At 72.3% G+C, this 14452-nt stretch overlaps 3 protein-coding genes across 3 annotated transcripts in view; 1 reads left to right on the plus strand and 2 right to left on the minus strand.

Annotated features, from left to right (window-relative positions):
* Positions 1 to 6324, minus strand: part of AURANDRAFT_70982 (hypothetical protein) — a gene marked incomplete at both ends in the record, with an annotated part of 11195 nt that extends 4871 nt beyond the window's left edge. Inside the window, 4 exons of the mRNA XM_009036455.1 lie at positions 161 to 1964; positions 4285 to 4993; positions 5193 to 5227; positions 5321 to 6324. Coding sequence (XP_009034703.1) covers positions 161 to 1964; positions 4285 to 4993; positions 5193 to 5227; positions 5321 to 6324 — 3552 coding nt within the window. The remainder of the gene's footprint in view (positions 1 to 160; positions 1965 to 4284; positions 4994 to 5192; positions 5228 to 5320) is intronic.
* Positions 6325 to 6448: 124 nt separating this feature from the next.
* Positions 6449 to 7388, minus strand: AURANDRAFT_70983 (hypothetical protein; the record flags this gene model as incomplete). Its single annotated transcript, XM_009036454.1, has 1 exon — positions 6449 to 7388. The coding sequence occupies one exon, from the start codon at positions 7250 to 7252 to the stop codon at positions 6503 to 6505; it is 750 nt and encodes a 249-aa protein (XP_009034702.1).
* A 778-nt stretch (positions 7389 to 8166) lies between these two features.
* On the plus strand, positions 8167 to 12160 carry AURANDRAFT_61992 (hypothetical protein; the record flags this gene model as incomplete). The annotated part of the gene is made up of 2 exons (XM_009035966.1): positions 8167 to 11528; positions 11728 to 12160. The coding sequence occupies 2 exons, from the start codon at positions 8167 to 8169 to the stop codon at positions 12158 to 12160; spliced, it is 3795 nt and encodes a 1264-aa protein (XP_009034214.1).
* Between the last annotated feature and the right edge of the window lie 2292 nt (positions 12161 to 14452).

The following is a 14452-nucleotide window of genomic DNA, read 5'->3' on the forward strand; positions in this document are numbered from 1 at the left end:
GCGGCGCGGCGCGCGCGCGAGCCGCCGCGCCAAAGGCGGCGAGGGCCGCGTCGGCGGCGGCCGCGGCGTCCGCGAGGGGCCCGCGGCGGAGCCGCTCCCGCGCGGCCGCGGCGCACGCCGCCGCGAGGCGGCCCGCGGCGCGGTCCTCCGCGCCGGCGACGGCGGCCGCGACGGCGCCGCCGTCGCCGCCGCGGAGCGCGAGCTTCGCGACGTAGGCGCAGCGGCCCGCGTCCAGGGCGGCGGACGCGTCGCGCGCGCGCCACAGCCCCGCGGCGCCCAGGCGCTCGACGGCGTCGAGCGCGGCGCGGCCGTCGACGCGCGCCTTGAGCACGGCCAGCGCCGCGAAGCGCTCCGCGGGCCCGTCGACGTCCACCACGCCCAGGTCGTCGCTCGGCGCCGCCAGCGCGTCGAGGTCCGCGTCGTCGAGCCGCGGCGCGGCGTCCCGGAGCTTTCGCAGCGGCAGGAACAGCTTGAGGTCGCCGCGGAGCGCGCGGCAGACGTCGACCTTGGCCCGCAGGTCGTCGACGAGCGCCCAGACGCCGGGGCCCCGGGCCTCCGCGAAGGCCGCGTCGTCGTCCGCGAGGCGCTCGTGGTCGTCAAAAGTCAGGCACGCGAGCAGGTCGCCGCACAAATTGACGTCGTTGCCGCCGTCGAAGGCCTTCGCCGCGACGTCCAACACGAAGACCGCGAGGCGCGTCTGCGACGGCGCGAGGCGCTCGGGCACGGGGATCGTGTGCGCCGACGCGCGGCAGGCCGCGAGCGCGACGCCGAAGTCGCCGCGGTCGTCGACGGCCTTGAGAGCGAGATCCGCGACGGCCGCGAGCAGCGAGTCGTCGCCGCCCTCGTCGTCTTCGGGCGGCAGGGCGAACTTGCCGCTCACGAAGGGCCCGAGCAGGCTCCGGAGCGCCGCGGCCTCGGACGCGTGGCGGCCGCCCCCCGAGCGCTCGACGAACCGCGCGGCCTCCTCGAGCTTGCTCCGCCGTGATCGCGCCTCCCACGCCGCGAGGCTCTCGAGTTCGTCGCGGAGCGCGCCCTCGTGGAGCAGCCGCGCGAGGTGCCAGGCGTCGCGGTGGAGCGGGCGCAGCGCGAGGGCGGCGGCGCCGAGCGCGTCGCGCGCGATCGCGCAGACGTGCTCCGCGTGCGCCGCCGCGCCCGCCTCCGCGTCCATGGCCCGCGCGCGCGCGCCGTACCAGGCCGCGACCGCGTCGTCGTCGACCGCGTCGTCGGCGACGAGCTCCGGCGCGCGGGCTACATGCCGGTCCGCGACGGCGCGGTCCCGGACGGACGCCAGCTCGTCGGGGACGTCGAGGTCGTCGAGGCCGTCGTCGACGGCCGGGCCCGCCGCGCCGCCGTCGAGCGTCGGGAAGAGCCACGCGTACGTCTTCGGCGGCACGGTCTCCGGCACGGCGTCGAGCGCCGCGAGCCGGACCGACGACCGCGGGCCGACGCCCTCGAGCGCCGCGCCGAGCGCGCGCACGAGGCCCGCGCGCGCGAGCGCTTCCAGCAACTCCGCCAAGGATTCAAAAGCGAGGAACGCGCCGAGCGCGAGCGGGCTCGCGGACCGCGCCGTCGCGGCCCGCAGCGCGCCCGCGAGCGGGCCGCGCGCGGGACACGCCCGGGCCCTCGCCGCGTAGGGCGCGCGCTCCGCGAACGCGCACCGGTCGTAGAGCTCGTGGCGCCGGAGCGCTCCGCGCAGCGCGGCGCGGCGCGGCGCGGCGTCGCCGTCGGCGGGCAGCGCGTCGAGCGCCAGGCCCGCGGCGGCGTAGGCGAGGCGCGTGACGACGCCGGAGGCGCCGGAGGCGCCGAGCGCCGCGTCGACGACCCAGCGCCGCGAGTCGTCGTCCTCGCAGTTCGAGAGCACGGCGACGTCGCCGGGCCGAGCGACGGAGCCGGTCCACGCGCGCTTCCGCGCCGCGAGATCCATGTTGTTTCGACGCCGCGCGGCGGCCGCGGCGCGTCGACCGCTTCGGCGCGCGCGACGACGATTTACGCGCGCGCGATATCGACGCGCATCGGTGCGGCGAGAAAGCTCCGGTTGTTCTTGAAGGCGTATTGAAGGCGTCTCACTTATGGATGAGCCCTTAGGGCAGCCCTCAGTGCGGCTATTCCCCCGGCGATGCGCGGTTCGGTAGGTGAATGAGGCGTTCCTGGGTCGCGCTGGCCGCCGCCGCCGGCGCGTGCACGCCGGAGCCGCTGGGCGGCGGCGCCGTGCGCCTGAAAGGCGACGTCGACGTCGCCTGCCTCGAGGCCGCCGCAGCGACCGGCGCGACGTCGCTGGCGTGGTCCGTGCCGCGGCGCGGCGGCGTCGACGCCTGGCGCCGGACCGGCGAGCGCGTCGTCGACGCGTTCCTCGCGCCGCGGCCCTGGTGGCGCGTCGCCGAGGAGCCCTTCGAGGGCCTCGCGGGCGCCGAGACCGGCGCCTTCGCGCTCGAGCTCCTCGGCGACGCGAAGCAGGTCGCGTTCCTGCGCGCCGTCGCGGCGCTCCAGTTCCCGGAGCGCTGCGGCCGCTGGCACCCGCGCCACGTCGTCCGGCTCAACCGCGCGCGCAAGTTCGCCTCCATGTTCGGAGAGATCGCGCTCGGCGGGGCAGGAAAACAGTGCTTCAAGGTCGCTTCAACATGAGTGTTCCCGCGCGCGCGCGTGCCGGAAAAAGCATCCACGCGTCGAGAGCGCTCCGAGAGATGATCGCTCGTCCAAAAATGAGCCGAAACGAGTGGAAAACGACCGAGAGAGGAGCCTCCACAAAGTTGGGAATTTCGCACCCTTTTCCTGCCCAGGCGCTGGGTCTCCTCCGCGCGTTCCACGGCGCCAGGGCCTTCGTGCTCGTCAACGAGGACTGGCGCCTCGCGGACCCGGCGCTGTGCGCGGGAGCCGCGACGAACTTCGAGTGCGCGTTCCTTCCCCTCTCCTCGTGCCGGCCGCGCCGCGAGGGGCCGGGGCCCGAGCGCCGCGAGGACGCGCCCGGCGACGGCAACCTCACGCGCCGCGCCGCGGGGGCGCTCTACCCCTGGCTCTGGTCCGGGACGCCGCGCGCGGCCTACGCGCAGGACCGCGGCGCGCTGGAGGCGGCCGCGGAAGCGCCGGGCACGACGGGCCACGGCGCCGACGGCGATGAGACGGACCCGTTCCAGCTCTGGCGGCCCTGCGCGGACGACCCGGCCTGCCGCGCGCGCATGGGCGCGGACTGCTTCGTCGAGGCGGGCCTCCTCGCCTTCGCCCTGCGGCCGCGGCGCCGCGTGCGAGCGCGGCTCGCGGCCCGCGGCGCGGCGCCGGTCCCGGACTGGCGCGGCGACTGCGCGACGGTGCACGTGCGCCACGGCGACGTCATGCTGGACGGCTGGCTCGAGTGGCGGCCGTCGGCGGACCGCGGCGTCGAGGGCTTCCTGGGCGCCGCGGCCGCGCTGCTGGGCACGCCGACGCCGCGCGCGTTCCTCATGTCCGACGACGCGGACATGGTCGCCGACGCGGCGCGCGCCGCGGCGGGGCCGCTGGCCTACGCCAACGTCTCCCGGGGCAGCCACCGCGCGGGGCTCGGCCCGGAGGACTGGTCCGCGCTGAGCTCGGGATCCGCCGCGCTCCTCGACGTGCTCCACGAGCTCGAGCTGGCGACGCGCTGCCGCGCCTTCGTGGGCAACTGCTTCTCCCTCTTCTCCCGGTCCGTCTTCCGGACCATGTGCGTCCACCGGGGCGACTGCCCGCCCCACTACAGCGCGCGGTCGGACCTGCGCTGCTGCGGCACGTCGCACCTCCTCCAGCAGTCCCGCGCGAAGCCGCCATAATTTTTGGATGTTTACACCGGGGTCGAGTTTCCTTGACTCGAGGCGCCGGCTCCGTCCGGGAAGAACGGGCGGCGCGCTTGGGCTTCGTCGGGGAGGCTGGTAGATGCGGCGTCGGGCGTGCGATCGGGCCGCGTCAGCCGACGCGACGTCGACGACGAGCCGTCGCGGACGACGCGCCATCGCCGCGGCGCCGCGGACAACGCGAGATCAGTGCGGCAAAGGCTGGGCCAGGCTCGCGACGAAGTTCTTGGCCTCCAAAGCGATCGACGCGACCGTGGCGGGCGCCGCGACCTCCCGGCCCTGCAGCTTCCAGGAAGAGATGCCGAAGCCGGCGTCCGTCGGAGCGCACTCGGTGTCGTGGACACCGCATAACGGCGTGTGGAAGTTCCAGCCCATGTTGGCAGCAGGGCCCCCGACTAAGCAGTTGCACGACATCTCTGGTGGCGACGACGAGGACAAGAGAAGGACTGTGGACACGTATTAGTCACCTCAGGCGGCCGCACACCCCAGCACCAGGGAGATGCGCTCCTTCCCGGCCGCGTCCGGGTGGGGCATCGCGCGGTGGACCCAGTCCCACCGCGCGGGCCCCGAGAGCAAAACGAGCGTGCCGGGGCGCACCACCACCCTCGTTGGCCGGTCCGCCGCGCTCAGGTCCGCGTGCGGCGCGAAATCCAATATTGCGGGCGCGAGCAGCGTCGAGATGCACGTGATCTCGCCGTTCGCCGCGAGGTCCGTATGCCACGGAAACAAAGCGCCGCCGGCCTCCGCGAGCGCGCCGTCGTCGGCGCCGCGCGCCTTGTAGTCGTTCAAAGTGAGCTTCCAGGTCAATTCATCGCCCAGCGCCTTGACCACGTCGAGGTCCTCGAGCGCGGCGACGACGGGCGCGCAGGCCGCGGGGATGTTGTCGGTGCCCCGGAAATACGTCAAAGCGTGGTGCCGGCTGCCGTACTCGGCGAAGTGCTCGCAGCGCAGGGTCTTGTCGCCCGCCGGGTCGGCGACGCGCAGGGCGTGGAACGCGCGCTCCTCGGCGAGGTTGTGCGCGCGCGAGACGCGACCTTTTTCGGGCTGCGGGATGCCCGCGACGCGCGGGTCCGCGTCGTCGCCGAGAGCCCGCGCGGCCGCGTCCACGGCCGCGATCAATTCGCGCGCGCCCAACACCACTTTGCTGGCCACCTCTTGTGTTGGCGTGCCGAAGTTCTCGAAGACGTGCAGCCCTGGAGGCCAGCCGGCGGTGCCGGTCGTAGAGTCCGTGGGCGCCGCAGCGACGGCTGCGGTAGCTACGGCGCGAGAACCAGCGGATGCAAGGGCTCCGGCGCGAGAACCAGCAGCTCCGGCGCGGGCCGCATGGGCTGCATGGGCTGCCCCGATCAGCATCATCGTTCCCAGCGTGTGCATCCGAGTCCAGAACTCGACCGTTGCGGCGTCCGTTGGCCCCGGACCGGCCGCGCCTACGTATACACTGTGACTTGCGCCTCCCGCCTTAGTCCCCGCCCTCCTCGCGCTCGTCCTCGTCGGAATCGGCCCGGGGCCGGGGCAGGGACCGGCACGTGTGCGTGAGCGCGGCCCTGTTCCGCTCGATGGACGCGGCCACCGCGGGCGGCACGTCGACCTCCGCGAGCCCCCAGAGCGCCTGGGACGCGCAGTTCTGGCCGTGGCTCACGTGGACGAAGAGGCCGCGGTCGTCGTCGAGCTCGTGGCACTTGAACCAGCGCACGAAGGCGCCCTCCTCGCCGACGTTGAGCTTCGGGTACTTGGCGCGCGCCCCGTAGCGCGGCTCGAGGCGCCTCGGGTGGAGGTGGACCATGGTCTCGCCCCGGCTGTTGCCCCGGTTCCCCTCGATGCGGAAGACCTTCTGCGAGATGGCGTGGAGCTCGAGCCAGCCCTTGAGCGCCACGAGGCCCGCGCCGGAGTCGAACAGGTGGCGCACCATCGTCGTCACGTAGTTCGGGTGGTAGATGTTGTCGTCGTCCATGAGCACGCAGACGTCGCCCGTGCACCTGTCCGTGACGACCTGGCGCTTCTCGCCGAGGCTCAGCACGCAGTCCGCCGCGTAGGTGTAGTCGCAGCCCGACGCCTCCAGCACCTCGCTCGGGCCGCCCGGGCCCGTGTCGTACACCACCAGCTCCACCTCGCCGTCGTAGTCCTGGACGCGCCAGTTGTCCACGAGCAGCCCGTGGAACTTGCGCCGCTTCGGCGTCGTCGGGCAGAGGATGGACACCTTCCACTTGGGCGGGTCGCGCGTCCGCGGGTCCGCGCCGGCGCCGCAGCCCGCGCGGCACCGCTCTGACGTCCGGCAGTTGACGCGGCTCGCGCGCTTCTCGAAGGCGTCCTGCTCGGCGAGCACGCACTTCAGGGTCGGGTCGCCGTCGGACTGGACGTGCTCGTAGGGCGGCGGCCGCGGCCGCGCGGACGGCTTGACGGTCGTCGCCGGCGCGGCGCTGGGGGCCATCCAGGGCGCCGGCCGCTCGCCGGCGACCATGAGCGCCTTGTCCGTCGCCGTCGTGTTGTTGTGCTTCTGCCGCATGAAGTCGCGGAACGACGCCATGCTGCTTGGGGTCGGCTTCAGGGATCGATGGCCATCGCGGCCGGAGACGTCCTGAGAGCAGCCCTCACTCCAACATCAAGGCGCCGTTCCGTTACATTCGGCGAGTTTTTAAAATTTCCGAAGTGCACACGGCGATGATTATGCGGTCTATGTCCAGCGGCCAAAAGCGCCCCTCTCTCTACAGGTTCTCGGGGATGCCGTCCGTGGCGAAGTGGTCCTGGAGGCGCTTGTTGCACTTCCGGAGCGCGCCGAGGAAGGACGTGAGCTCGTCCTTGAGCGCGCGCTTCCACTCCTTTCTGTCGCTCCCCGACGTGCCGAAGGCGACGAAGAAGCGCTCGCGGTGGGGGATGAAGCTGAGGACGCCCCGGGCGATCTTGCGGACGAGGAAGTTGTGCTGCGGAGCGTAGACCGCGTCGTACGCGCGCTGCGCCGAGTCGCGGATGACGGCGTTCGCGCCGTCGTCCCGGGCCACGTCCGGGTCGAAGGCCGCGTCGCCCTGCTCCTCGACGCCCCGGAGCAGCCGCTCGAAGAAGTCGAGGAAGAGGTAGGACCAGTACGCGCTCGTCGCGACGACGGAATCGCGCTCGCCCGAGATCTGCCGCTCCCGGGCGACGAGGCCCTCGAGATCCACGATGTCCCGCGACGTCGCCGCCCGCTGCAGGTTGCCCGAGTCCTTGCGCAGGGGCTTGGCGACGAACGACGCGAGCACGTCGACGACGGGCATGAGGGCTTCGACGGACCGCGCCAGTTCGACGACGTCCATGGACGTCGAGTAGTTCACGGCGCTCTCGAGGTGCCGCTGGCTCTCGCGCAGGATCGACGACGGGAAGGGGCACTCCGGGGCGACGCAGGTCCGCGGGGGCTCGGCGAGGGCCACGTTGGCCGCGGCGGCGAGGGCCTGGCTCGCGACGAGGAACCGCCGGAGCATTGTTTTCGGGGCGCGTGACCGTGGGCCGGCGGCGGCGGGGCGCGGGCGGCGTGTCGGCGCCCCGGGGGGTGTATCAGGTCGAACCGAGCAGGGGTAACTCGAGAACTCGATGCGTAAGGCGGACAGCTGAGTTGGCGCTTGGACCGGCTGCGAGCGCGTCCCTTTCCTCTGCAACACCGACTTGAAGCAGCCACCACAGCCTTCCAACCTGCCTCCCGCACCCAGCCGCCGCCGTGCTGTGCGTGGGAAGCTTCTTACGGCGTCACAACACCCCCGAGCGAGGGAAATCCGCGAGCGCGCGCGCGCGGCGCGCGGTCCCGAAGCGGAAGCGGAAGCGCGACCCGCCGGCCGCCGAAAAAGAGCAGCTCCGCGAAACGACAGCCCGCCGACCGCGCCGCGTCCCCCTAGACGCCCGGGCCGACCCAGACGTCCATGGCCGCGGGCTCGGCGACGTGGACCCAGGGCTCGTCGCGCGCCGGGTCGGCGGCGGCGGCCGCCGCCTCGAGGAGGCCGCCGCCGCGCTCGTCCTCGAAGGTGACGCGCTTCGCGGCGCGCTCCTCCATCTTGTGGGGCCGGGGCGGCAGGTGGATGGTGCAGGCGGGGATGAAGGTGTAGCAGTGCCAGGCCTCGGCCGCGATGGCCTCGTCCAGGTCGCCGGCGCACTCCGCGAGGCGCGCGGCTTGTGCGTGGAGTCGCACCACGGCGTGGGGACCGAGGCACGAGTAGGCGAGCTGGCGCGCCAGCTTCACGGGCTTCTGCGAGGGCTGCGACGGCATCGCGAGGGCTGCTGCGGAACGCGAACGAGACCCGAAAGACTCTTCAACGAGGCGGTTGAAAGTCAACATTGTTCCACCGTCCCGCGAGAAGAAAGCTATGGACGTCCTGCCCCGCTAAGGCTGCCCAGCCCACCAGCCATGGCCGCCGTCCGGTCCCGCGGCGCGTCCGTGGAGAAGCCCGTCGAGTCCATAGAAGAAGCGCCGCGCGTCGTGGAGAAGCCGACCACAACCATCCCCGACGCCGAGGAGCCCTCGTCGCTCGTCAAGTTTATCATCTTCGTGCACCGCTCGGCCATCTCCTTAAATTCGCTCCTGGGCCACTTCCGCTTCTGGGAGGTGCGGAGCGACAAGCACCTCTTCGACGGCCTCACCTGCGGCATCTTCATCCGGTCCCTGCTGCGCGTCGTCACGTACCTCCTCGTCGTTTCCGAGTGCGCGGAGAACGAGGTCAAGGGCAACGGCCTCCTCGGCCGCGACTGCGCGCACTACCACCGGCTCCAGCGCTGGTTCCATCTCGACGAGGAGGGCGAGAGCTTCTCCGTGAACGTCGCCTTCTACAATTTCGTGATCCTGTGCTTCCAGGAGGCGCTGATCTCCATGTTCCTCTTCAAGGCGAACTGCGGCGCGATCCGCGGCGGCGGCACGCTCCACCTCTCCGGCGCGGGCTACGCGCGGCTCGAGTTCGCCCTCCGGCGCTACTCCCGCTGCGCCTGGGTATGCATCGGCTTCGCCATCGCGTGCTACAACGTCGCGCGCGACGCGACGCTGACGGAGTACGACTTCAGCGACGTCATGTGGGACGAGCGCAATGTTATTTTACTCATCACGCGGCTCCTCATGTTCTGCTTCAACGTCTACATCATCGCGTGCCTGGCCGTCGCGGTCCTCGCGCTGCCCATGGACGCGGTGCGCCTCTCGCGCGAGGACCTCTGGCGCCGCTGGGGCGGCCGGCCCTTCGCGACGGCGAAGCGCCACGAGAGGCAGGCGGCCTTCGTGCGCGAGCTCCTGACGCCGCGCTGCGCGTCCTCGGAGTACGACGCCAAGGTCGCGTCGGAGTCGCAGGACCGGTCCGGCGAGGGCGGCGCGTGGTCGAGGCGGACGGGCGCGAAGGCCTTCTACAAGATGCCCACGCGCGTGCGCCTCGCGCTCTCCCTGTCGCTCATCATGACGGTCATCATTGTCGCCGCGGGGTCCTACGGCTTCGTCGTCGTCGACAAACTCGTCACGCGGCAGATGGGCAAGGTCGGCGGCTACGTCGACGACATGCGCGAGGTCATGGACCTGACCAACGAGCGGTTGGCGAACTCCATGGACGTGATCCAGGCCTGGGACGCGTCGCCGATCTTCGACGGCGTCGACCGCCTCGTCGCGGACCACACGGACGGCGTCGTCGACGGCGACTTCGCGAACGCGACGGCGCAGTTGGTTTTTGAATCCATGCAGGACATCCTGGAGGACTACGAGGACGCCTTCGAGTACGCCTTCGACACCGCGGAGTTCGTGCTCAAGTTCTTCGAGAAGTGCTCGAAGTTCGTCATGCCGTCGATGTACCTGTCGTCGCACGTGACCTTCGCGACGACGTGCTACTCGCTCTGGACCTTCAAGGCGTCCTACGAGTCGAAGACGCTGCAGTTCCGGGCCACGGACGGCACGGTCAACGGCGAGGCGCTCCTCGGCCGCGGCGACGGCGAGGTGCTGCTGCTCGTCCGCGCGTCCAAGGCCGTGTCGCTCGTGGGCCTGCTCTGCAGCAACAGCATGATCCTGTGCCTCTCCATGCTCCTCACGACGCTGTCGACGGCCTTCTCCGTGCAGCTCGCGCTCTCCTTCGGCTGGGTCCCGCGCATGTCGCTGCGCTACGTCTGGACGCAGTTCGGCATCTGGATCACGGGCACGTTCCTCGAGGCGGTCATCATCGACGGCATCCTCACGGAGAGCGCGCACGTCGTCCACCACGCGGCCTTCGACTTCTTCGACTTCCTTTTTTGTTATTGGAACGTCGTCTACGGCTACATCCAGGGCCTCGTGCGCCTCCTGCTCATCGGCGGCGTGGCCATGAGCCACTTCGTGCGCATGGACAAGCGCGTCATCCACGGCACCTACAGCAAGTGGCTCGACCCGGGCTACAACGCCTTCACGTCGACGGTCGTCCTCCACGAGACGCAGTGCAACCCCGTGCTCGAGGAGGCGTGCCGGCTGCTCCTGGGGAACCACGCCGCGACGGCGGCGAACGCGCCGGGCCTGGCCCACATGGCGGACCCGCCGTCGCCGGCGCCCAACACGGTCGCGTCGCTCCTCGACGGGCCGCCGGGCGAGGCGGCCGGCGCGGCGCGCGCGCGCGCGCGCGCCGTCGACGCGTGGCGGCGGCTGCAGCTCGTCGTCGCGATGACCGTGAGCCCGCCGCCGCCCGGCGGGTCGACGGAGCCCTTCGCGCTCCGCAGCTGGAACGCCGTCGAGCTCGGCCGGCGGCCCCTGCCGTCGAAGGCGCGCCAGCTCCTCGCGGAGGACGGCGTCTTCGGGCCGCGCGCGCGCGACGGCGACGACGTCGAGGCCGGCGCGTCCCTGCTGCCCGTCTTCCAGCGCGGCAACCTGCTGACGGCCTTCAAGCTCATGGACCGCAGCAACACGAACCTCGTCGACGCGGGCGACGTCGCCGTGCTCTTCCAGTCGCGGGGCGTCGCGCTGACGCCGGCCCAGGCGTCGAGCCTCGTGCGCGACGTCGCGCTGAGCCGCAAGGGCTACTTCGAGCACGCCGTCGTCGACCGCCGCGACGACGACTACGACGACGCCCGGGAGGCCGCGCGGTCGCCCAAGGACGCGAGGACCCTCGGCCGCGAGGCGAGCGCGTTCTTCGCACCGGACCCAATCGTCGCGCCGCGGCGGCGCGGGTCCGCGGCGCGGTCCCGGGGGCCATCCGCGTCGCCGCGGCTCGACAGCGCCATCCGCGACGGCACGCGCGAGGCCGCGCGGCTCGCGTCCTACGCCAAGGCCGAGGACCGGCCGGGCGCCGCGCTCGCGGCGACGCTGAACTCGAACCACGACAGCGGCGTGCTCGACCAGGTCTGGGACGTGCGCGCCGAGCCGTCCTTCGACTTCCCCGAGTTCGTCGCGTTCCTCACCTGGCGCCTCGCGGACCTCGCGGCGCCGGACGACGCCGCGCCGGCGACGACGGCGAACCCCATGCGCGCGGACGTCGAGCTCGCGAGCGTGGCCCCGCGCGCGCCGGCGCCGCCGGCGGAGCCGCCGACGCCGCGACGCTCCTTCGACGCGGCCCTGGACGCGGGCCGGCGGTCGCTCTCGGCGACGCGCGCGACGCTCGGCCGCGCGAGCGAGACACTGCGGAAGGAGTGGCAGAAAATACCGGAGACGGGCATGCTCAGGTGGTCGCGGGCCGTGGGCTCGGCGCTCGTCGCGGCGGCGGCGGCCTTCCTGTCGCGGCGCTTCGCGGACGCGCGGCCGCCGGCGCGCGCGAGCCTCCACTACGACCAGACGCCCGAGGCTGTGTGGAAATCAAATCTTCAACCCGACTTCAATGTGAGTATATGCGACCGTTTTGACGCAAGCTCTTCGGCTGTGCTTCGAGAACTCGACGAGAGCAATCGATTCGTCCAAAAATCAGCCGAATCGACTTCGATTTGACCGAGCTAGAGAGGTTTGAAGTTTTTGCTGGACCGGGCGTTCCACTGGTTGATTTCCACGCAGGCCCGAGGACGTCGCCGCGCGCGTCTACCTGCGGCTGCTGGGCGTCAGCGACGCCGAGGCCCACATCGACCTGGGCGTCGTCGCGGCGGCGCGGCGGACGACGCTCGACTTCGACGGGTTCGCGCGCCACGTCCGCCGCCTCGGGCTCAGCGTGGGCCACTCGTTCTGGACGCCCGGCGACGTCCGCGACATGTGGGACTGCATGGCCTTCGTCGCCGCCGGCGCCGACGGCGCCGACGGCCTCCCCTTCGACGACTTCGCGGCGCTCTACGAGACGCGGCTGAGCCTCGACGGCGCCGCCGCGCGGCCCGCGACGCCCACGGCCGCGTCGCTCCGCGCGTTCGTCGACGCCAGGCTCGCCCGCGCCGCGCCCGGGAAGGCCCACGACCGGGCCCTCAGCAAGAAGGCGCGCAAGAAGGCCGCCGTCGTCTAGGGGCCGGCCGCCACTTTTAAAACTGCTGCTTAACTACAACATGCGTTGCATTTTTTTTTTCACCAAGCTCTGCGCCAGCGATGCGGCGCCTCTTACTGCTGCTTATTAACTTCAACAAGACATTCACCCTGCAGCGTGCAGTCTCGGTGCACGTGCAGGCTGCGCTCCGCGCCATCGATGCTGCGCAACTTAGCCCCAGCATTGCTCCTCGCTCGCTTGCCGGCGACCGCGCTGCGACCGCAGCAGATGGCGTCGCTCGCGACGCGTCGGAGCGACGCCGTCGAGGCCATGGAGGTGATGATCGCCATGAGCCCCGAGGACTACGCGGCCGGCGGCGGCGAGAAGGGCCTCGGCTTCGCCTACGCCGGGTCCTACGCCGGGCGCAACATCGAGAAGATCTACGCCGCGGGCGGGCTCCGGGGCTCCCTCGAGCGCTGCGTGGCGCGGGCGCTCGACTGCGACCACGCGCTCGTCGCGTCGGGCTTCTTCGTGCTCCACGACCGCGGCGGCCACGACGGGACCGCGCGGGGCCTCGCGGCGGGTTCGTGCGAGACCGACGGCCCGCTGGGCGCCCTCGCCGTCCTGCGCGCCTTCGCCGCCCGGGGCAAGCGCGCGTCGCTCTACTGCGACGCGCACAACGGGCCCGTGCTTCGCGCGGGGTTCGCCGCGATGGTCGCGTTCTACGACGGCGCGGAGCCGGCCATGGCGGCGGCGCTGCGCGCGTGGGCGCGCTGCGTCGACGCGGCGCCGGCGTCGGGCGCCGAGGCGACGGCGGCGGCGGCGGCGCGGGCCGTCGCGGCCGCGTGGGCTCCCGAGACGCCGCCGCGCGTCGACTGCCTCTTCGCCGTCGAGCGCCTCGGGTTCCCCTACCGCAACATCCGGGGCGTCGACATCTCGGAACACACGGAGCCCATCGACGCGCTCTGGCCCGCGGCCCCCGACGCCGAGGCGGCACCGGCCGGCGACGTCGCCGCGCTCCGAGAGCTCGCGGGCGTCGCGCCGGGCGCGCTCAGCGTCGGCGTCGGCGACGGCGGCAACGAGGTCGGCATGGGCGCGGTGGTGCACCGGCCCGAGCTCCGAGGCCTCGCGCCGGAGGGCTTCGCGGCGCTCTCGGAGAACGGCTGCGCGCGCGCCGCCGACGTGCTCCTCGCGGCGACGGTGTCCAACTGGGGCGGCACGGCCTTCGAGGCCGCGGCCGCCGTCCTCGACCCGCCGCGCGTCGCCTACGGCCACCACGTCGCCGTCGAGGAGGCCGTCTTGGACGCGATCATGGCGCCGCCGGCGTGCGCCGTCGACGGCAAGCACCCCGCCCTCCCCAAGTCCGTCGACGGCATGGCCTGGGACCCCTACCACGCCGCCTTCTACGGCGCGCTCTGGGACATCGCGGAGCGCTTTAGCACACCATCCCGCCGGCGGGATATGGTACAGCCGACGGCGCGACCGAGCTCGCGGAGCGCGCGCGCGCGGGTCGCGCCCCAGCGGGTCGCGACGCCCAGGTCGCCAAGGTGCCCGTCGCCGTCCCCGTCGAGGCGCCCGTGATCTGGGGCGCTCGAGGTCAGGTGGCGAGGTCGTCGCTGTCCACTGATAATGTTGCAGTCAATAACTGCCGCTGAACTTCGACAACAGCGACATTTGTCGATTGAGTCGATATTGAGATGATGATCTCCGCGCGAGGCTGCCTGAGCCTCGTCGCGGCCTGCCTCGCGGCGACGAGCCGCGCCACGGCGACTTTGGTCGCGTACTACTCCTTCGACGACGGCACGGCCGCCGAGGACAGCGACAGCAGCCTCGACGGCACCATCAGCGGCGCGTGGGCGTCGACGGGCCCCGACGGCAGCGGCGCGCTGTCCTTCGACGGCGGCGAGAGCTACGTGCAGTTCCCGGACGCGCTGACGTCGGGCATCCTCGGGAGCAACGCGCGGACCGTGTGCCTCTGGGCGGCCATCTCGTCCTTCAACGACGCGGCGCTCTTCACGTTCGGAGACTACGCGGACGGCGAAGAGTTCGCGCTGATGACGGCGGCCAGCGCGGGAGAGTTCATCGTGCAGTTCTACGGGGGCGACTACGACACCGACGTGTCAGTGAGCGAGTGGTCCGACGACGACGGCTGGCACCACTACTGCCTCGTCTACGACGGCGCGGACTGGTCGTTGTACGTCGACGGCGCGGTCGCTCACACGGCGACGGCATCGCTCAACACGGGCAGCGAGAACCCGCTCACGATCGGAGTGCGAGACAACGAATCGTACCTCGGCGGCTCCGTCGACGAGCTCTACGTCTACTCGAGCGCTC

The sequence above is a fragment of the Aureococcus anophagefferens genome, assembly GCF_000186865.1.
Source record: "Aureococcus anophagefferens unplaced genomic scaffold AURANscaffold_4, whole genome shotgun sequence".
NCBI lineage: Eukaryota > Pelagophyceae > Pelagomonadales > Pelagomonadaceae > Aureococcus > Aureococcus anophagefferens.